The sequence below is a fragment of the Muscardinus avellanarius genome, assembly GCF_963383645.1.
Source record: "Muscardinus avellanarius genome assembly, chromosome: 3".
In the NCBI taxonomy this organism is placed as follows: Eukaryota; Metazoa; Chordata; class Mammalia; order Rodentia; family Gliridae; genus Muscardinus; species Muscardinus avellanarius.
The window spans coordinates 78,931,986-78,955,045 of NC_137788.1; the positions used below are offsets into that span (position 1 = coordinate 78,931,986).

Below are 23,060 nucleotides of genomic sequence, written 5' to 3' on the forward strand. Positions count from 1 at the left end.
CCTTATACATATGGTGTTATAAGTGTGGAGTGAGAGTAGAGGGAAAAAATAGCTTTTTCTTCTCAGTCACCTTTTCTCGCATCTTTCACAAAGAGCCTCCTGAAATGGCAGTTTAAATCCCATCCCACCTCTAGCGCTCAGACCAGAGAAATGCTGGTGAGGGTTATACGTGGGAGTTGGTGAGGTGCTGAGGCCTAACCGCACCGCGACGCCTTGCAATCTGAGACCCTGCTGAAGGGAATGTGTGTGCAAATATCTGGGAGGGGGAGAATGAGGAGGTATTTAGAGGGTCAGGGAATATTTCAGTAGCTCCATAACTGACAGATGAGATTAAAGATCCAGCGGCAGGAAAAGTCAGGGCCACTGACAATTGGAAATATTGGCATGGGGCACAGAGGCCCCTTGGCTGGATTAGGACCAGATGGATAATAGGCTGACCTCCTCAGCTGTTCTTTTTGATAATTAAAGTAAATCTCACACCTGTGATACAAAATTAGCTCAGGAACCAAAGACAACCATGGGTAAAGTACGTTTGTTGCTTCGAACACAAAGGCCTACTGTCAGGAGGCATCAAGCTTAAGAAGCATTTTGTTTGGAGGGAGGGCTAAAAAACAATTTCTAGCTATTAACTCCTTGTCACCAGACTGATTGCAAACAAGAAAACAAACCCGAAGCAGAAAGCAAAAATGAAAACTGTCAAAAGCTTTCTTAAAGAAGGTAGATATAAGTTCTGTATTCAAGCATTCTTTTGAATAACTGGATTGAATTCTACTTGAAAGGCACAACTAACTTGGGTGTGGTGGCACACGTTTGTAATCTCAGAACTTGGGAGGCTGAGACAGGAGGATCGTGGTTTGCGGTCAGCCTCAGCTACATAGTGAGGCCCTTTGCAACTCAGTGAGACCCTGTTTCAAAAATTAAAGAATAAAAAATAGGGCTGGGGGTGTAGCTCGGGGGCAGAATGCCCCTGGGTTCCATCCCTAGTACTGCAAAAAAAAAAAAAAAAAAAAAAGTGTCTCTGATGCACAAAATGAAAGACTGGACTGAAATGCTGAGACTCAGATTCCATGAAACTTAACAATCAAATCCTGGAATCCATAGTAGTAGCAGACTGTTAATAAAAGTTACCTTCCAGTGAGTCTGTTTTACGAAAAGCTGGATGAAAACAGTCGCGTAAATGAAAATGTCCAGTTTAAAAATGCTAGCATGTTAGTGCGGCATGGTGGCACATGCTTGTAATCCCCGCGCTTGGGAGACAGAAACAGGAGGATCATGCAGGTTCGAAGCCAGCCTTGCTGGCTTAAGAGACCCTGTTTCCAAATAGGTCTGGGAGTGTAGCCCAGAGGTAGAAGGGTTTCCAGGAACCCCAGTGTCAATAAAAAAAATGCTAGCATGCACAGAATGGGCCCAACTCACTTTCCCCCAGGACCTTGTGTGTTAGGCTAGTGTTCTGTTATTAAGGTACATCCTCAACCCAATTTCTCCTTACTTCATTAATTGGAATTAATTTAGTGATATGGACAGCTTAGGAGAAAAAAACAGCATTTTAACTTTTAACTCCTTTAGCTTTAAGAATTTCCTAAAGAAATATACGTCCATTCACTGTAAAAAAAAAAAAAAAAAGTAAACATAACCCAGACATGGTGCTTGTAATCTCATGATTTAGGAGGTTGAAGCTGAGACAAGGTTCTTGGCCAGCCTCAGCTACTTAGTGAGGCCCTCTGCAACTTAGTGAGACCCTATTTCAAAATAAAGAATAAAAAATAGGGCTGGGGGTAGAGCTTGGAGGTAGAATGACTCTGGGTTCAATCCCCAATACTGCAAAGGAAAAAAAAATAGCAAGCATATCCTCTGTACTTGAATTTTTAATTATTTTCCTGATTTGGGTTTGGTAAATGTATAAAAAGCAAAACAGAGACCAAGATATTGATGTATTTTAGTGATGGGGCTAGCTATCGCTTTTATTTTTTTGCATTTTTCTGTGTGTGTGTGGTTCTGGCGATGAAACCCAGGGACATTCTACCTTCGAGCTATACCCCCAGCCCATTTTCTTATTTTGAAACAGGGTCTAAGTTGCAAAGAGCCTAAGTAGCTGAGGCTCGCTTACGAACCATGATCCTCCTGTTTCAGCCTCCTCAATGTTGAAATTACAAGCGTGAGCTACCACACCAAGCTTGCAGTTTTTTTTTTTGTTTTTTTTTTTTTTTGGTGCTGGGGATTGAATGCAGGGGCTTTCTACCTCCGGGATGTAGTTCTAGACCTATTTTATATTTTATTTGGAAGCAGGTTCTCACTAAGCTGCTGAGAGCCTACGTAGCTGAGATGGCTTTGAACCTGCACAATCCTCCTGTCTCAGCCTCCCAAGTACTGAGATTACAAGTGTGCACCACCATGCCCAGCTCTAATTACATTTTTTTTTAACTAGAAATAAAAAGTACTGTGAGCCTCCTACATTTTGTCAAAGGGAGAAATATCACTTGTCTTCATGGGCCAAATACCCATCCTGCCTCCCACGGTCAGTTCAACCAGTGAAAAGTCTGATCTTCAAAAGGAAAAAGTTCCTCTCTAGGCCAGTTCTGAACCTACACACCAGACCACAACTATTGCTAAGGTTTGTACAAGTATGTGAAACTACAGCATCTATTGTCAGAGGAGCAAGGTAATATCCAAATGGATTCAAGTGTCCTGTACAAACTACCCAGTGGGTAAAGGGCAACATTTTTTTGGACTTTCCTTACAGTGCCCAGCAGTCAAGAGATCCTCAATCTGTTTCCCAATTAGTGATATGTAAAACACCTACCACATCACATTGCCTAGCAGTGCTGTCCAAAATTTCCTGCAAGCTGGGCGTGGTGGCACACACTTGTAATCCCAACATTTGGGAGGTTGAGACAGTAGGATCAGGGTTCAGACAGCCTCTGCTACTTAGTGAGGCCCTTTGCAACTCAGGGAGACCCTGTTTCAAAATGAAGAATAAAAATAGAGCTGGGGGAGTAGCTTGGAGGTAGAATGCCCCTGGGATCCAACTCCAATACTGGGGGAAAAAAAAAAAAAAATTCTGCACACTCCCAGGACTCAGTAGTCCCCTGGTCCCCCCCCCCTTTCCCCCCCCAGTACTGGGGATGGAACCCAGGGGCATTCTACTCTGAGCTGCACTCCCAGCTCTATTTTTCACCTTTATTTTTAAACGGGGTCTGAGTTGCAAAGGGCCTAAGTAGTTAAGGCTGTGAACCACAATCCTCTCTCGGTGCTCCAAATGCTGGGATTGCAAGCATGCACCACCACGCCCAGCAATAGCCCCCATTTTAAATGCCCTTTACCCAAATGAGTGACCCAGTAAGCATAAGTAAGAATGAATAAGAACTGCAGCTATGTAGATTCTAAAAAATCCCCAATTAAAATCTATTCGTCAAGCTGGGAGTGGTGACACATGCCTGTACTCTCAGTACTTAAGAGGCTGCGACAGGAGGATCTCAGGTTTGAAGCCAGCTTTGACAGTTTAGCAAGACTCAGCAACCTGGTGAGACTGTTTCCAAATAAATAAAGAATAGGGCTCAGGGTATAGATTAGTGTCAGATGCCTCTGGGTTCAATCCCCAGTACCACAGAAAAAAATAAAAATATCTGTTCATCAGCTGCTATTTTATTAGCATCAGATTTTTCAAACTGATGTCTTTCAAGGTCTTTTTTTTTTTTCCTTGTGGTACTTGGGATGAAACCAAGGGACATTCTACCTCCGAGCTACATCCCCAGTCCTGTTTTTTATTTTTAAAGAGGGTCTCACTGTGAGTTGGCAGAGGGCCTATGTAGCTGAGGCTGTCCGCGAACTGCGATCCTCCTCTCTCAGCCTCCCAAATGCTGGGGTGTTACAAGCATGTGCCACCACGCCCAGCCCTTCTTATGTTCTAATCTATATGGTAATAAACCTCTCTCACACACGTCCTTTCATCCAACTACAAATATGTAAATGTTAATGATTCTCAAAAACTTTGCTATTTTTATGACTTTATTAAAATTAAAAATCTAAATATGAGAAAAATAAAACCAATGACTTCCATCAGCTGCAATATGCATTATTTAAAATTATATATTATAAATTACATAACATGTAATATAACAAAACTTCAGTTTTGAAAAATGTTTTATTCAAGAATTCCATAATTTCATTATCTTCCAAAATACATTTCCTAAATCACTACAAAAGAAAGCAAATTCAGTAAGAAATTTAAATCATTAAATATGTTGCACTAGTATATACATACAGAATGCCAAGCAATAATATTTAGCCTGGAATGCGTATCATGTTGTTTTTCCTCATTAAAGGCTCGACCCAGCACTTTGTATACGCTATGTACAATGGGCAAAGTTCTGTGTACATAAGAGTTTGCGCCGTCTCAGTTTATAGCTGTGGTAATTTGTCCACTGGGGTGTCAAATTTGAAGTCCGGAGGAAACAGATCTGGGGCTCGAGGATAGATCAGTCTGTAGGACTGTCTGATTGTAACATCAGCAACACCAGCAATATCTCCAATTTCTGAAACACAAAAACCAAAATATTAAATGTACCTTCCCCCTTCTACCTCCTTACTACCACGAAAGTAAAAAATAAAATAAAAAATGCTTATTTTTAAAGTTGGCAATGGAAATACAATCTAAAGGGTAGAAATAGGAGTTTAAATCAATAACAATAGTAAGTAGTACTTATCCTAAAGGTCTCAACACTAAAAAAGGTTTATTTTTCTTTATGAATCCTTTTGAGGCACAGAGTTAATCCATGAGTATGTTCTTGTAAAGAAATTCAATTTCAATTTCTGCATTTGAAAGATTTTCTCTAGTTAATTTACGTTATGAGGTCCTTGTTAAAAACAAAATGGGATAAGCCGGGCGTGGTGGCACACGCTTGTAATCCCAGCATTCGGGAGGCTGAGACCTGGAGGATCGCGGTTTGCGGACAGCCTCAGCTACTTAGTGAGGCCCTCTGCAACTCAGTGAGACCCGGTTTCAAAATAAAGAATAAAAAGTAGGGAAGGGGGTGTAGCTCGGGAGGTCGAATGCCCCTGGGTTCCACCCCCAGACCCACAAAACAAACAAGCAAACAAAAAAATGGGATATTATTCTACAACCTCTTTTTTTCCACTGAATACAGAAGAGATCAAGCAGCTAGATAACATAGCATATATAGGTGCTTCACTATTACAAACACATCTTTGAACATATATATTGGGCTCACATCAACTGAGTATTTCTAGTCTATTACAGAATCTTAGAAGTAGATCCATTTTTACCCTCCAAAAAGTTACTGCCCCTTTTAAATTCATTTTTTAAAATACCAAAAGATTGCCACTGTAATATTTGGTTAATTGTAAAGACTTTATCAGAACTGACTTTCAGACAAATCCTTTAATACACAAATAAATTTTCAATCAGTTCAAAGCAGTACAGTTTCACTGCTGTTCTGTGTGGATGCTTGCCATCACTGTGCAATGAATTAACTTAAATTTCCTCATTTCAACAGTCGGGAGTGGTGGCGCACGCTTGTAATTCCAGAATTTGGGAGGCTGAGACGGGAGGATCACAGTTCATGAATAGCCTCAGCTCCTTAACGAAGCCCTTTGCAACTCAGCGAGACCTTGTTTCAAAATAAAGAATAAAAAATAGGGCTGGGGATGTAGTTCAGAGGTCAAATGCCCCTGGGTTCCATCCTCAGTATCACAAAAGAAAAAAAAAAAAAGAAAAAAAAAGGAAAGAAAAAAAAGGAAAGAAAAAAAAAAGAAAAAAAAGGAAAGAAAAAAAAATTGTAATACAACATGAAATAATTTTTTTTTTCCAGTACTGGGGGTGAAACCCAGGGGCATTCGAACTCTGAGCTACACACCCAGCCCTAGTTTTTATTCTTTATTTTGAAACAGGATCTCACTGAGTTGCAAAGGGCCTCACTAAGTAATATCTGAGACTGTCGGAGAACCACAATCCTCCTGTCTCAGCCTCCCAAATGCTGAGATGACAGTGTGCACCACCATGCCTGGCTGTATTACAGTATTTTATTATTTTTTATTTTTTAATTTTGGTGGTACTGGGGTTTCTGGAAGCCCCTCTACCTCTGGGCTACACTCCCAGACCTATTTTATATTTTTATTTGGAAACAGGGTCTCTTAAGCCAGCAAGGCTGGCTCCGAACCAGTGCGATCCTCCTGTCTCCGCTTCCCAAGCACAGGGATTACAAGCGTGCCGCACCATGCCCGGCTGTATTACAGTATTTTAAACATTAATAGTGATGAATGTCAGCTACTTAAAAACTACCTGCCTGCTGGACATGGAAGAAAAGGACCTTAATTTCAAGAAAACAAGCACTAACAAATGGTTTTATGGTATTGATTAAATTTACAATTAGGAATAAAGGTAAGGATAAATGGCTAGCTGCAAATTCTCAACTTTCCTCAAAAGACTTGAAATACCCTTAAAAAAATGTAAGTTTAGCATGGTGGCACATGCCCGCAACCCCAGTACTTTGGAGGCTGAGCAGGAGGATTGCAGATTCGAGGCCAGTGTGTGGTAACTTAGAAAGACCATGTTTCAATATAAAAAGTAAAAAGGGCTGAGGGTGTAGCTCAGTGGTAAATTGTTCCTGAGTTCAAGCCCCAATTTTACACACACATGCAAAACAAAATAATTGCGTTTCTTAAGTTTGGGTGCTGAAGAAGTACTTTTTAACTGTGGGCACTGGATTTTCCCTGCTTCACGCTTAAAATGGAAAATGATCATATACCACAACCTTCACATTTCGCCATCACTCTTTCTGACAAGAAGCCCTACCTTTTTGAGTCCTCTTTTCGGCTGATGCCTGCGAGGCCATGTAAATAGCTGCAGCTGCAACAGAGATGGGGCTCCTCCCAGGAACCAAGTCCAGTTCCACAGCCTTACGGGCTATGTGTGTAGCTGCCATCTGCACTTGCTTAGGAAGACAAAGGTTGGAACAGAATCTGGACATGAAGTCCCCAGTTGTAATCAAATCCACACTGGTTTCTAAAGCTTTCAAGATAAGTTTAAAACATCGGCCAATTTCCTTCTTAGAAATCCGTGACACAGCACATATTTCTAAAAAAAAGAAAAGGAAAAAGAAAAAATTTCTTCGTTAATTTAAATGTTCACCACACTGTAAAGTTTGGGCCATAATCTTATGTATTAATCTGTTTAAAGAGTACACTAAGAAATACTCAGGCTAACGAATGCTTCTTAAGCTAGACAATGTCCTGTGTATGTACGATACTTGCAGTTTTAGGCTACTGCTAAATGAGATAAAATATTTGACTGTTATTCTGAACATTCAACCACCAAATACTTTCAAAATAAGTTTATTAAAATGTGTAATGGCAGTGGAAGCCAGTGTGAATGTCATGGCAACCCTGTGAAGAGACTGTCATGTATTCACAGTTAACTGTAAACTGGATGAAAAACACTAGTTTCCTCAAAGTCTCTAGGTTTAAATGGTAATCACTGTACCTCCAGAAGAAAAAAATGTCCTCAATTCTTTCTAAGGCTAGGAGTGGAAGCTGTTTTCATGCATTTTGTGTACAAATCTACTATAAAAAGCCTACTGCAGCTTATGATTTTTTTGTGGCCTCAAAGCCCACAAAACAAAACAGTCAATCAGAAGATCTTACTAGCAAAGAACACAGTGAGCTAACATGGACTAAAAAGGTCTACGTGGGAAAATAGCTTGAAAGGAACACAGTCACTGTGTGAGTTTACTGTCAAGTAACACAACCAACAGGCACTGGTGAATGGTGTTTAGGGAGATTACCATACACACCAAGGAAGACATAACTTAGCTTCTAAGTGTGTGACTTTTGTATGCTGCTTTAAAAACCTAAAAACTTACCTTTAAATGTCCTAGGAACCCCTTCTTGTCTACACGCAATATAGAGACAAGCAGAAGCTATTGCATCATTAGCTCTTCCCTTCAGACTCTTCTGTTCATACACTTGCTTGAATAAATTATTTGTTCGATCCTTCAAAGCAGAGAAACTGAGTTTAATTAACTCTAGACCATTTAATTAGTTATAATATAACAATTTCATGTAGTCATTAAATTATGCTAAGCCACTAACAGAATGGTTTAAAGGAAGTAGACAAGAACTCACAACTATATTTCGAGGGAGGTTGATTCTGTCTGCCATAGTAGTAATTTCCTTGAATGCATTCATCATCGCTCGATCAGAGCTACTCATTGTTCTCCGATTCTGATACTTCGAATTGCCAAATTCATCAAAACTTGCTGCACCTGTACCCTGTAAAACAAAGTTTTGTAACCTTGCAAAAATTTTTTGGAAGACTTGGATCAGTGATAATTTCTATGAAAATACAATTTATACAATCTGACTCCATAGCCCCAAGAAATCTGCACTGTGTATCCTACCTATCCCTTAAATAGAAAAAGTACATTTCCAGATATAAATAACATTGTAATCTTTAAAACTAGTCTACACTATTTTTTTCATATTTGCTTTGCAATTTATTAATTAGAGCATAAAAACAAAAACCTATTTTTTTTCATACTTTTTTGTGGGGGGAGGTGCACTGGAGATTGAACCCAGAAATGTTCTACTTTGAGCTATATCTCCAGCCCTTTTTTTTAAAATTTTGAAACAGGGTCTTGCTAAGTTGCTGAGGCTAGCCCTAAGCTTGCAATCTTCTTGTCTCAGCCTCCTAAGTACTAGAATTTCAAGATCCTGTCTTAGAGTATGTACTACTCAGGAGTCTGAAGCAGGATGACTGCAAATTCAAGAGCAGCCTGAGTAATTTCTGTAGACCCTGTCTCAAAATAAGAAAAGGGCTTGGGGATATAACTCAATGGTAGAGTGCCCCTGAGTTTAATAATATTATCACCACTGCTTCCATTTCAGATAGTAAAGTAAGAAGGAGCCAGGTTGCCAGGGAAATTACTCCACTGCCTTATATAATAATTACCATTTACTAAGCACATCTTTATACTACGTGTTGTTATAGTTTATACACATTGCTATGAAACCTTCAACATCTCTATGAAAGATAGTGTGTTGGGAAAGAGTTTTTTTGTGGTACTGAAGATTGAACCTAAGAGCATTCACCTCTAAGCTATACCTCCAGCCTTTTCCATTTGGGGTCTTGCTAGGTTGCTGAGGGGTTTGCTAAATTGTTGAGACTAGCCTCAAACCTGCTATCCTTCTGTCTCAGTCTCCCAAGTATTGGGTCACACCACCATGTGCAGCTGAGAAGCTTCTTGATATTTAAGGAACATACCAATATTAACTCATAAAGACCACACTAAGCTCATTGTTTACATTTTGTGCTTAATGACAAAAAGGCACAAGATACAAAAGCTGTAATTTTGATGTGATATTCTTTTATCCAAGATGAAAAAACATGTTAAGTCACCCATCATTCACAATGGTTATCATTGGCAAATTTTATCACCAGGTCAAGATTTTCCACTGGAACAGTGACTGAGACTTTTGCAAAGATTCCAAACTCTCAGACCTTTGATCACTGTGCACTTGGTATTTCTTGCTGAGTGGGCTTATTACCTTGCCAATCATGGTGGACAGATCTCCATCACTCAAAAGAGGATTTTGAGAATCTCCAACTCGAGATGGATCTTTTGTCGCTTTGTCATTGCTGAAAGTTCTCCACTCAGATCCCACATCAATCACTCTGTCACCTAAGAATATATAATCATGTGGTTAAGAGGGGACTTACTTAATAACACTAATGCCTGATTAGCCCTTTTATGTCCAGGAAATCTCAACATGGACATCTCTGGCTCCAGCTCAAACATCATGTCTGAGACACTTGTCCTAAAGTACACTCTTTCTTTCCTTTTCTTTCTTTTTTGTGGTACGGGGGATTGAACCCAGAGGCATTATACCTCCAACCTATACCCCCAAACCTATTTTTTATCTTTATTTTGAAACAGGGTCTTACTAAGTTGCAGAGGGCCTCACTAAGTAGCTGAGGCTGGCCACAAACCTGCTATCTTCCTGTCTCAGCCTCAGTCTTCCAAGTATTACAAACATGTGCCACCACGCCCAACTGCCCTGAGCATTTAACTACTGTGCTAGTTTGATAACAACCTTTCTTAAACATTATGCTATAACTGCTCATATCACCTTAAAAGAAAAAACATTATAGCAAAATAAAGTTAATCATATGTGATGCAAACATAAAGCAATATAATGGTTCAGAACCAAAATTTTTATGAAGTATGACATGGGGGAAAATACAGTAAAAACTGTTCAGAATGGTATTAATGCACATAACCACAAAGATTTCATGGGCAATTCTTTGCAGAAAATAAGTCTAAGCGTATGCTTCAATGTAAATATCAGAGCCAAACATGGTGGCGCATGGCCTGTAATCCCAGTACTTGGGAGGCTGACACAGGAGGATCTCAGGTTTGAAGCCAGCCTCAGCAACAACTTACTTAGCAAGACCCTTTTTTTCAAATAAAAAAATAAAATAGGGCTGGGGGTATAGCCCAGAGGTAGAAGACTCGGGGTTCAATCCCCAACACCACAAAAGAGAGGAGGAAAAAAAATATCAGATGAAAAATATTTTAGACCAAGTAATTTACACAGAATAAACTACTAAGCCTATAATCAGTGAGAATAAAGTCAATTAGGAAAAATTTTCTTTTTATACAGCAGCTAAGTAAGTCATATCAAAACACTAGACGAGTAAATCTGATTACTGTTTCTGGGGAAAAGGCTTATATCTGGTAATATCTTCAGAGGAGCAAGAGGTAACACTGAGCTCTTACATACACTGGTCACTGTGTCTTTTTAAATGTTTTCATTTAGTCCTCACAGCCTTATAAAGTTAAGGTACTACTTTGATTGCCATCTTATGAATTAGAATAACTGGCCTAAAACCACACGGTTTAAACTGAAATGCCGATCAGATTCTAGAATCTGGTCTGTATAGCATTTGTAAAACATGACCTCTTTCAATGAATTATAAAAAAAGGTGAAGGCAGGAACTACAACCACACCATTTTCATTTTTATGTATATTTATAAGAAACAGAGAGGAGATAGGAATGACATTTACTGCAACAATTAAAAGAGGATGTAGTACTGACAATCAGTAACACAGTAGTTAAGACTTGTTTCTGCTATTGCTGCTTAGCCTTAAATAAACCACTTCATTTCTACACCTTTACTTCTTCAGCTTAAAAGTTCAATAACGTTATATTTTCAAGACTTATAATAAAGACTTAGTAAGCTAATACGCATGTATAGTGCATATAAAGTGCTGAAAAAGTAGTTCTAAGTAAGTACTCAATATTACTTAATGCTATAAAAACAAAAGGCTGGCAGATATTAGTTGAAGGTATGATGTCTTTTAGTTTCTCTAGAAATGTAACAAGATTTCCAGTAGCACGTAAAAAAAAGAATATAGTAAGCCAAGATGTTAACTGGGGCCTAAACAGTTTAACTATGTTGGTTTCCTTAGGCTATCTTCTTTCTTTCCAACCACATTTAACCAAACTTGTTAGCTCACTGTCAATGTAAGTTAAAGATTTTCTACAACTTTCTTTTAGTAATTAAACTATGTCAGGGGCAGAATTTTCTACTAAATCCATAGGATCACTGTAGCTTGGATAGCTTGTATCCATAACCTTTTGCATCCTGTAATGAGAACTGTCCATCCAAGTCCAGTGGTGGTAGCGATTTCAGAAAATCACCTAACCCACTACTTACTACCAACCAGTACTCCCAATCTCTCTGGATACCAGCAAAGTCCCTGGTAGACAATGGATGAGCCAAACAAGACAAACTCCTACATAAATCCCAGAAGGTCACTAGAAAGATTACAGATAAGCTGGGCACAGTGGTGCTCATCTGCAGTCCTCAGCTCTTTGAAAAGCCAAAGCAGGAAAATCACAAGTTCAAGGCAAACCTGGGCAGCTTAGTGAACCCTATCTCAAAACAAAATAAAAAAGCCTGGGAATGTAGCTCCAAGGTAGAACACTGCTGGGTTGAATCCCCTAAAAGAAAAAAGATACATAGGATTGCTGTAATCAAAGAAAAGAAAAAGAAAAAAAAAAAAAAGGTACATTAAATCTAGTTGCTTGTACTAACAGCTGATATTTAATAGTCCAAAGCTAGTATGTCCCAGGCTCCTTTCATTTCAAAGGTTTTCCCTAGGGCCACTACACATTCTTATAAAAAATTCTTCATTAAAGACAACTTTGAAGAAAATTTTAAGAAATACTTTATTTTTACTTTTTTAGTATTGGGGATGGAACCAGAAGCATTCTACCTCTGAGCTACACTCCCAGCCCCATTTTTTATTCTATTTTTTTGAAATAGGGTCTCACTGAGTTGCAAAGGGCCCACTACGTAGCTGAGGCTGGCCGCGAACCATGATTCTCCTGTCTCAGCCTCCCAGATGCTGGGATTACAAGCGTGTGCCACCACACCCAGCTTAAGAAATACCTTATAAGGAAATAATATTAATAATATAGCCAGCCTCTCAGTCTTAAGTTTATGTTTTCATACTGTAAACTGTGTTAAGAACTCAGTATGAATTATTTTACATAAACAAATCATGTCATGAGTTCCCTGACCTGCCCACTAAAGTCTACTTTATCTCTGATGTTTAGAGCTTAAACAAAATAAAACAAATAAATGAAACCCTGCACCTGCTAACAGTGTAATTATCATTTGGAAAATAATTTCTAAAAAAACACGTTATGAGTTCATCTGATGTTTCATTACATCTAGCTTTTCCTCAACTCTAGGGAGGTTTGCAGCAGCAGCTAAGCTGAGGAGTGGAGGCTCAGTTGAAGATGCACCCTTGCTTCAGCTACTAGAAACTCAGTCACTGACATCAATACTTTTCAGGCTCTTTTCTCTTTACTTGAAATTATTTTGCCTGGATCATCCCTTACTCACTGCAAATATATAGTAATTTCCGCCAGGAAGCAGTTTCCTTCCTTTGTGTGTTTGTGTGTATGGGGGAGCTATGGGAATGAACTCAGGGGCTTTCTACCTCTGGGCTACACTCCCAAACCTATTTCATATTTTTACTTGGAAACAGGGTCTCACTAAGTTGCTGAGAGCCTCAGTAAGCTGCTGAGGCTGGCTTCAAACCTTTGCTATCCTCCTGTCTCAGCCTCCCAAGTGCTGGGCTTACAAGTGTGCGCCACGAGGCTCTGCCTTTGTTTTCACCATACTTGGAAGACCTTGAATAAAGCCTTACCCAAAGGGCTTGCTTACAACATACCATCTTTCTACCTCTCTTGATGCCCAGCAAGTGCTTACCATAGATACTAGAAAGCCCAAAGGTCACGTTCTATAGAAGGGGATTTCAGTGCTCTGTCATTTACTAGAGGTAGAATTTTTACTTTCTTTTCTAGATGTGGAATCTTGAGCTAATTACCTAAGCAACATGAGCCTCAGTTCCCCCTTCTGTAAAATGGAAATTACTTCTAAAAGCAATTTGTTAGTCATGTAAAATTAGTAATTTCTTGATGCTTAAGAGAAAATTGCACCCAAATTTAAAATTCTAATTATGCAAGAGCTGTATCTGAAAGATTACAAGGATGCCACATCACGAATTCCAAAGTGAATACAAATAGGCCTTCCTTAAAAAATGTAACTTGGCCGTAATAAACTAAACCTAGATTTTTCCTTTTGGAAAATGTTGTTAGTGCCAACTTAAAGATGGAAACCTAAAAACCTTTAAAATACTACAGCTAGAGCATTAAATTATGCCAGGTCCACAGCACTCCCTCAAACACATGTTGTAACTGACATGCTATGAAGAATGACATCTCAGAATTATCTTTTTATTTCATTTGATTCCTAACAGTTCTGAAATACATGATACCTGCTTCATATCATCTGAAAATCAGTTTCTAAAGGAAAATACATTATGAGGTCATTTCTGATATTTCATTATATCTAGCTTTTCCTCAAATATAGATGCAGCAGCATCGAAGCCACTGCCTCAGTAGAATCTCATACTAAAATTGTACTGTATATTTTATGCATTATTTGATTCCTAACAATTCTGAGATAAATGGTACCTCTTTTTTTAGAGGAGGAAAAGAAGACTGAGATGAAGAAAATTAAGTTTGGAGAAATTACGGAGCTTGATTATTGTTACACAGCTTATTAATTAGTAAAGTCAAACCTAGACTCTGGAGTTACTGTCTCCTAGTTATATTAGAAGTGTTAGAGATACTTAATTACAAGACATTTGTTGTAGAAGAGTTCACCATTAGGATTTCACAGAAAATATAATGGTGAGATAAACAAACTAGAGGTAGAGACTAAAAAAATGTGGTAAATTATAAAGTTAACAGTCCTGATGTGTGGTGTTCAATATGTTGCCGATGTAAGACCTACCTTAGAATTTCTGGGAATGGAGCTAGAACTTATTTAAACATATTCCCTGCCGACTGTGTGTGTATGGTGTATGTATCTGCCCCCCCCCCCACTGTTCTGCAGTACTAGGGACTGAACTCAAGGGTGCTCTAGCATGGACCTACATCCATAACCCATTTTATTTTTATTTTGGGACAGGGACTTGTGAAGTTGCTCAGGCTGGCCTCAAGCTTGTGATCCTCCTGCCTTAGCTTTATGAGTAACCGGGATGACAGGCATGGTCTACTGTGCCTGGTGTCAGCTGACTTAATGCATACATGCTTAAATTCACTAGTATAAACAATATCTGTGAACTTAGGAAGGAGAGGTCAAATTGGCTCATTTCTGTTTACTTTCTATCTAAACTAATCTTCTAGTATTTATTTTATATTGCTTTTAGGAGCAATATAAGAAATTGTATGTTTTGGCACATGAATAATGACTTTAACTAGAAATCATACTACTAGTTTTAGGTAGCCCTTCATTATGAAATTCTAATTTATAAGTCACAACCAATTTTGTTGTTTTTTTGGCTATGCTGGGGTCAAACCCAGGATCTTATGTATACAAGGCGCACACTCTATTACTAAACTATACCCCTACATTCTTAATTTCATGTTTTATCAGCTACTAAACTAATAGCAGCTGACTAAACTAATACTTTGCTGATTATTAATCACTGTTTAAGCAAACTACAAGGTCAAATTTATCAAAAAACTGATGATCTAAATATGATTATACTGCCACCTACTGTTAAGACTTTTAAAGTGACACAATCATACTATTAGAATCTAGTGGGATAAAAAAAACAAACCAACAAAAAAACCCAAATCAAACCCAAACAGTGCTGTCAGAAACAAAGCTTTGCTTTAAAAATTGATCTGTTTAGCCAGGCATGGCGGCGCATGCTTGTAATCCCCGCGCTTGGGAGGCAGATACAGGAGGATTGCACAGGTTCAAAGCCAGCCGCGCTGGCCTAAGAGACCCTGTTTCAAAAATATAAAATAGGTCTGGGAGTGTAGCCCGGAGGTAGAAGGGCTTTCAGGAACCCCAGTACCACCACCAAAAAAAAAAAAAAAAAAAGTCTGTTTAATGTCACTACCAGTATAAGGATAACCAGTAAAATAAGACAGCTAAATGCCAAGTCACAACACTTCATGTTTAAAAACCCTATAATTCAAATAAAAGAAAATCAATTAGACAACAATTACACACCAAATAGTTATTAAAAGAGCATTAAAGCCTGGCATGGTAGCACATGCCTGTAATTCCAGTTCTCTGAGACCAAAGCAGAATGATCACAGGTTGGGAGGACAGACTCAGCAAGTAGCAGGACTTTCAGCAACCTAGCAAGACTATTTAAAATAAAATGAGGGGAAATTAGGACTGGGGTGTAGCTCAGAGGTAGAATGTCCCTGGGTTCAATCCCCTGTACTACCAATAAATAAACACATAAGTAAATAAAATCATATTAAAATGCACAAATATTGGATACAAGCTAAACAAGAAACTAAATACTGCAAAGCAATTTAAATACTGAGAGAAGCCGGGCGTGGTGGCGCACGCTTGTAATCCCAGCATTCGGGAGGCTGAGAACTGGAGGATCGCGGTTCCCGGACAGCCTCAGCTACTTAGTGAGGCCCTCTGCAACTCAGTGAGACCCGGTTTCAAAATAAAGAATAAAAAATAGGGCAGGGGGTGTAGCCCGGAGGTCAAATGCCCCTGGGTTCCATCCCCAGACCCGCAAAAAAAAAAAAAAAAAGAAAAAAAAAAAAAAAAAGAAAACCTGAGAGAAAACAGTAAATGAAAACAGCACAAATTAATAAATTAATGAAGTATAGAGTTGTCTGAAAACAATTCTTAAAAGTTTCTTTCTTCCTTTCTTTCTTTCGTGGTACTGGGGGTGGAACCCAGAGGCTTTCTACCTGCGGGCTATACTCCCAGACCTATTTTATATTTTATTTGGAAACAGGGTCTCACTAAGTTGCTGAGAGCCTCACTAAGTAGCTGAGGCTGGCTTCGAACCTGCACAATCCTCCTGTCTCAGCCTCCCAAGCGCAGGGATTACAAGTGTGTGCCACCACCCCCGGCTAAAGTTTCAGTTTCTGAAATTCTTTATGATTAAACTTTAGGCTATTCAAAATGCTTTTTCAGTAAATATGGTATATTTGAGCAATATACCATTTGAGATAGTGGAAATGTTTTGAGTTTCAGACACTGTAAAATTTATGGTGAGGACAATCAGATCATGCATACTAAAGATAATCTATAAGAAAACAAAGGATGGTATCTGGAAACAAATATTTTTGAGATGGGCACTGTGGTACATGTTTGTAATTCCAGTTCTTGGGAGGCTAGACAGGAGGATGGCAGGTTCTTGGTCAGCCTTGACAACTTAGTGAGACTGTTTCAAAATAAAAAATAAAATAGGAATAGGGCTGTAGCTGAGAGGTAGAAAGTCCCAGGGTTCAACCCCTAGTACTACACACACAAAAACAACAAACAAACATATGACGTCGGTATCTCAAATATAAGACACCATTAGTGGGTTGCAGAAGATTTGCCCAGCTTGATTTCTTCCTAGTTTCCTTAGCATAAGAGGTATATAGCTGAATTCAGTTGGCAACAAAGAGCCAGTGAGATGATGTAAGTTCAATCACATATACAATACCATGTAAATTTATTATTCATCTATGACAACGTGTGTACAAACATACACATACTTAGACAATGTCATTTTCAATCAAGCTACATTTAACTTCATTCATTTCACAATATTCTGAGCAAAGCATTAACTGTTCTCTGACTTCTATATCCACCCTTGTTTGGTCAAAGAATGAATTTTGACTTGTAAAATATATCCCACAATTAATCACCAGCAGCCTACTGCATATTTCATTTTTTATTGGTGTACTGTAGTCACACATCTTAATGGAGTACAAGATGGTGGAGGCATACATGCACACATCACTCATTTAGCCCTTCTCCAATTCCTCCTACATTCCCTCCCCCTCCCTCCTCATGTTTGGCTTAGTGATTGACTTTGATATGCTTGTGAATGTATATTATGTACATTAGGGAATTTCGCTCTCCCCCATTACCCCCAGTTAGGCCTACTGCATATTTTGTTACTTTTATCTTATGACATAACCAATATTTCAAAGAAATATTGCTATAAATTATATAAAGACAGTTTATAAAATTATTTTTTTAAAAATTCTGAATTTAAACCTAATAACTTTAGCTCGAATAAAATATAGTTCTGATGCTACTGTTCAAGACTATTAAGTCAATAAAACAACATTAAAAGGAAAGTAACTTCCAATAGCCTGATATAACAGAAAAATATAAGTAAAAATTAGGGATACTGGCTGGGCATGGTGGTTCACGCCTGTAACCTCAGTACTTGGGAGGCTAAGACAGGAGGGAAACAGGTTTGAGGTCAGCCTTAGCAGCTCAGCAAGGTCTTTAGTAACTTAGAAAGACCCTATTTCCAAATAAAAAATAAAATAGGGCTGGGAGTACAGCATGGAAGTAAAGAGTATGTGGGCTTAATTCCCAGTGGATCCCCCCCACACACACAAAAAAAGGATACCAAATACCAAGTACAAGAAAGCATATAAAACTGATGGACTATAGCTTCCTTCTTCAGTTAGTGAATCTTACCCAACTATCTTGCTGGTTCAAGTAGACGTAAGGCTGATGAAGGGGTGGAAATACAATGTTTTTGATATACTAATATATATTTTAGTGGTACTGGAGATTGAAACCAGGGGTATTCTACCACCAAGACACATCCCTGACCTTATTTTAATCTTGAAACAGAGTCTCCCTAAGGTGATAAGAGACTTACTACTTACTGAGGCTGTCCTGGAACCTGGGACCCTTCTGTCTCACCTTCCCAAGTACTGGGATTACCAGTATGTACCACCAGGCTTGGTTTTGCACCACTTTTTAAAAAATGGCATAGGAGTTAGAACAAAGAAGCTAAAATTACTTTCAATTTTGTCTGTCTCACTCTTATGTATGATCATAAAATTGACCTTTTGAAGAATTAAAGTACATAAATTTAACTCAAGGGTTAATAAACATGTTCTGCAAAGGATCATTTAGGATTTCTGGGTCAAAAGGCAAAACTGAAAGTATTATGTAGGCACTTAAAGGAGATAAAAACCCACTGGTTTTTATTTATATTATAGTATACTCATTGTAATCTATGTCTACAAATGAAAACTACATATGTTCACCTGTCCAGTACTGTCAAATAGTGATGACATGCATATGATTTCTGGGGGGTGGGTGGTACTAGGGATTGAAACTAGAGGCATTCAACCTCCAAGGACCCTTGGCCTCTTATTTATTTTTCATTTTGAAATAGCGTCTTGCTAAGTTAGTGAGGCTGTCTTCAAGCCTGCACTCTTCCTGTCTCAGTTTTCCAAGTACTGAGATTACAGGTATGTGCCACCACTCCCAGCTACAAGTCTATGATTTTAATTGACCATTATTTATTGCTTAGAAGGGATTTATAGGATTTTATTACATTCTTCTATTATTCTCCTTGTTACATGTTGTTACACTGCTAATTAATCACTTTTTCTTCTCCCTCTCTCTCTCTTTTTTTTTTTTTTGTGGTACTGGGGATTGAATCTAGGACGAAACATGTGCTAGGCAAGTGCTCTACCATCTCTAGTCCTTTCTTAAATTTCATTTTGAGACAGGGTCTCACCAAGTTGCCCAGCTGGCTTTGAATTTGCAATCCTCTGGCCTCAGCCTTCTTAGTAATAAATCATTTTCAAATGAAGAGAGAAACTTTGTTATTTTTATACTTTCAGACTGAGGATTGAACTAAGAAGCATTGTATCTCTGAGCTAGACCCCTGCCCCACTCCTTTTAATTTTGGAACAAGAGTCATGCTAAACTGCAGGGATTAGCTTCAAACCTGTGATCCACCTGGCTCAGCCTCCCAAGTACTGGGAATACAGGTGTGTACCACCATGCCTAGCTAAGAAATAAGCTGCTTAACTGCCCAAATAAATGGATTTTGAAACATGAAAATTTCCTTGTAGTTGGGTCTATGAAAAACACTACTGAAAATGCAGCTTGAGCTTAGAGAATATACAAGTTGCAAATCTATTTAATGAATACCTTCTTGTTTTAACTTCTGATAGCACTAAGTATACAACAACAATCTGAGATTATTGTGATTCAAACAGTAGCTGCTAGCCAGGCAGCTTGTATTCCCCATGCTTGGGAGGCTGAGATAGGAGATCACAAAGTTTCGAAACCAGCCTTAGCTACTTAGTGAGGCTCTCAGCAACTTAGTGAGACTCTCTTTCCAAATAAAGTATAAAATAGGTCTGGGAGTATAGCCTGGAGGTAGAAAGCCTCTGGGGTTCCACCCCAAGTACCACCAAAAAAACAAAAACAAACAAAAAAAACCCCAAAACAACAACAACAAAAAAAAAAACAAAGAGTAGTTGCTGTCAAATTGACTTTATATATGTTTCACATAAGCCATATAAGCACTGTTTCTTTGTTAATTCTAAGTAAAATTCATTGGTACTAATTCATAAATAAAAGTCTGAATATCTAGAGTAGTGTGCAAGCAGGAATAAAAGTAAAAAATTAAGTAGTATATTTGGATAATAACTATGCATGTATGTATGTATTTGTGGTATTGAGGGTTGAACTCACGGGAATTTTACCTCTGACGACATCCCCAAAAGTTTTTGTTTATTTTTTAATGAAAAAAGGTTTCACTCAGTTATTCCATGCTGTTCTCAAACCTGCAGTTCTCCAGTCTCAGTCTCTCAAGCACGGGAATGGCAGGTGAGAATCAGCATGCCTGATTAAACACTAACAACTTAAACTAGATCAATGATTCCACATGAAAGTTATAACAAATCGCTTTGGTTGACTAAAAGGCTTTAGATGAGACTCAGTACAGATATACCTTTATTACTCTGAAAAAAAAATCATGTTTAGTTACATTCCAAAGTATATAAAAAGTGCAAAGGTTGGATTACATTCATTTGTTATTTAATACGCATGAGTGCCATTCCCTTCACTTCTCCCATCCCCAAGTATTTAAGACTAAGGACTCAAAAAGTTATTGTGGGCTTTTTTATTCCTTTTTGACCAGCTCCCACCTGTGTTATAAAAAATGCACTGGATATACAATGAAATATGGCACCTCTGAAAAGTTTTACCTTTATTACTTTTAATTTCTTGTCTGTTTTACAATAAATATGAATTACACATCGGGGAAAAAGTTAAAACATGTTCATTAAAAAAGAATTTGGAAAATATACAAAGTATCCTAAATAGCTATCAAATTAAACCACAGTAACTACTTACCAACAACCAGGCCACATTCAGGACAGATCATATCACCAGCTCTGTAGTCTTCCACTAATATTGCATCTGGATGGTTTGGACATGTAACTCTTGGAAGAGCATCCAAGCTAAAAGGAAAAAAAAAAAAATGTTTTGGTCTTTTTTTTGTGGTACTGGGGGTGGAACCCAAAGGCTTCCTAACTCCAGGCTACACTCCCAGACCTATTTTTCATATTTTATTTGGAAACAGGGTTTCACTAAGTTACTGAGAGCCTCACTAAATAGCTGAGGCTGGCTTTGAACCTGTGCCATTCTCCTGTTTCAGCCTCCCAAGCATGGGGATTACAAGCGTGTGCCACCATGGCTGGCAAAAATGTATTTTTTATGTCCTCCCAACAAACATATAGCAAGAAGTCTTCTGGGGTGTGTATGGGGGGATTTTTGAACACTTTTCCAACACTGGAGATTTATAATATATTTAGGCTAAATGTTAAAAGTAAACATTTAAAGTAGGCTACTTTAAATTCTAGCTAGTAACTGGCAGGTAGGTCCCATTAGAATGATTTCTGTATATAAATGAAAGATGGTGGATACAGCTGGGCATGGTGGCGCACGCTTGTAATCCCAGCATTCAGGAGGCTGAGATGGGAGGAATGTGGTTTGAGGACATCCTCAGCTACTACTTAGTGAAGACCCTGTTTCAAAATAAAGAATAAAAATTAGGTCTGGGGCCGTAGCTTAGAGGTAGAATGCTCCTGAATTCTACCCCCAGTAATGGGGGGGGGGGAAGAATAGGGCTGGGGGTGTATTCTGTTGGATTTAGTTCAGAATTGAGTTTTTTAGCATTTAAAAAATGGTTTCTAAGTTATTCAGTGGATTCATACTGTTAAAAATGGGATGACAAAATAATCACAAATATTTGCTATCACTGAGAATAAGCCTGCTTTAAAAATTTACTTTAAACAGGGCGTGGTGGCAAATGCTTGTAATCCCAGCATTTGGGAGGCTGACACAGGAGGATCGCGGTTTGAGAACAGCCTCAGCTACTTAGTGAGGCCCTGTGCAACTCAGTGAGACCCTGTTTCAAAATAAAGAATAAAAAATAAGGTTGGGGGGTGTTACTTAGAGGTAGAATGCCCCTGGGTTCAATCCCCAGTAATGCAAAAAGGGGGGGGGGGGACTGGGGTATAAATCAGGGTAGAATGTCCCTGGGTTCAACCCCAGTATCTTCACCCCCCCATTCACTTTAAGTAATACAGTAAATGGATATGGCCATCAGAAACATACATAAAAGATTAAATCAACTGCCCTTATAGTATATAAATAGATACTTGAGGTTCTGAATAAAGTCTCTCATGCTTGCAAATATAGTCCAGATTATTATCATCTCAGAAGGTGAATTGGAAAACTGATAAAATCATCAATATCCCTCAAATTTACATAATTCAGTTAACCAGAACATCTCTTGGGTCTTCTATGAAGTGAGCATTGCTTTATATTCATACTTATTCCATAATTTCCTGTTAAAATAGTTCAAAAAATTATGAAAAGTAAAATTAAGCAGTAGGCATAAATTATGACAAACAACTGTTAGGATAAGGGAAAATGTTAGCAGAACTAGAGTAATTACACAAGTAAAACAAAAGCTCAATGGAACACAATGTGCAAAGGGTTGATACAATATTTTGGCACTGTTAAAAAGTAGAGTTGGGTGTGGTGGCGCACGCTTGTAATCCCCGCGCTTGGGAGGCAGAGACAGGAGGATCGCGCAGGTTCAAAGCCAGCCACACTGGCTTAAGAGACCCTGTTTCCAAATTAAAAAAAAAAAAAAAAATAGGTCTGGGAGTGTAGCCCAGAGGTAGAAGGGTTTCCAGGAACCCCAGTACCACCAAAAAAGTAGACAGAGGCTGGCGTGGAGGTGTACACCTGTAATACCAGTATGTGGAAGACTGAGACAGGAGGTTTGCAGGTTTGAGGCCAACTTCAGCAACTTAGTGAGACTCTGCTCTGGGGTAAAATCCCCCTGGGTTTAATTCCCACTAATACCCCCCCCAAAAAAAAGTAGGTAGAAAAAAATCACACTATGCATTTAAATGACAGGAAGAGCTACACCCCCTGCCCTATTTTTTATTCTTTATTTTGAAACCGGGCCTGGCGTGGTGGCGCACGCCTGTCATCCTAGCGCTTGGGAGGCTGAGACAGGAGGATGGAGGCCAGCCGGAGACCTTCAGCAACTTAGCGAGACCCTTTTAAGAGCCGGGCGTGGTGCCGGGTGTGGTGGCACACGCTTTAATCCCCGCGCTTGGGAGGCAGAAA

At 38.7% G+C, this 23,060-nt stretch overlaps 1 protein-coding gene across 1 annotated transcript; it reads right to left on the reverse strand.

The window, feature by feature from the left end:
• Positions 1-4,398: 4,398 nt before the first annotated feature.
• On the reverse strand, positions 4,399-22,101 carry GTF2B (general transcription factor IIB; the record flags this gene model as incomplete). The annotated part of the gene is made up of 7 exons (XM_080691457.1): positions 4,399-4,532; positions 6,812-7,093; positions 7,878-8,007; positions 8,140-8,286; positions 9,562-9,695; positions 20,766-20,872; positions 22,076-22,101. 7 exons carry the CDS (start codon positions 22,099-22,101, stop codon positions 4,399-4,401), a joined length of 960 nt encoding a protein of 319 aa, XP_080547583.1.
• Between the last annotated feature and the right edge of the window lie 959 nt (positions 22,102-23,060).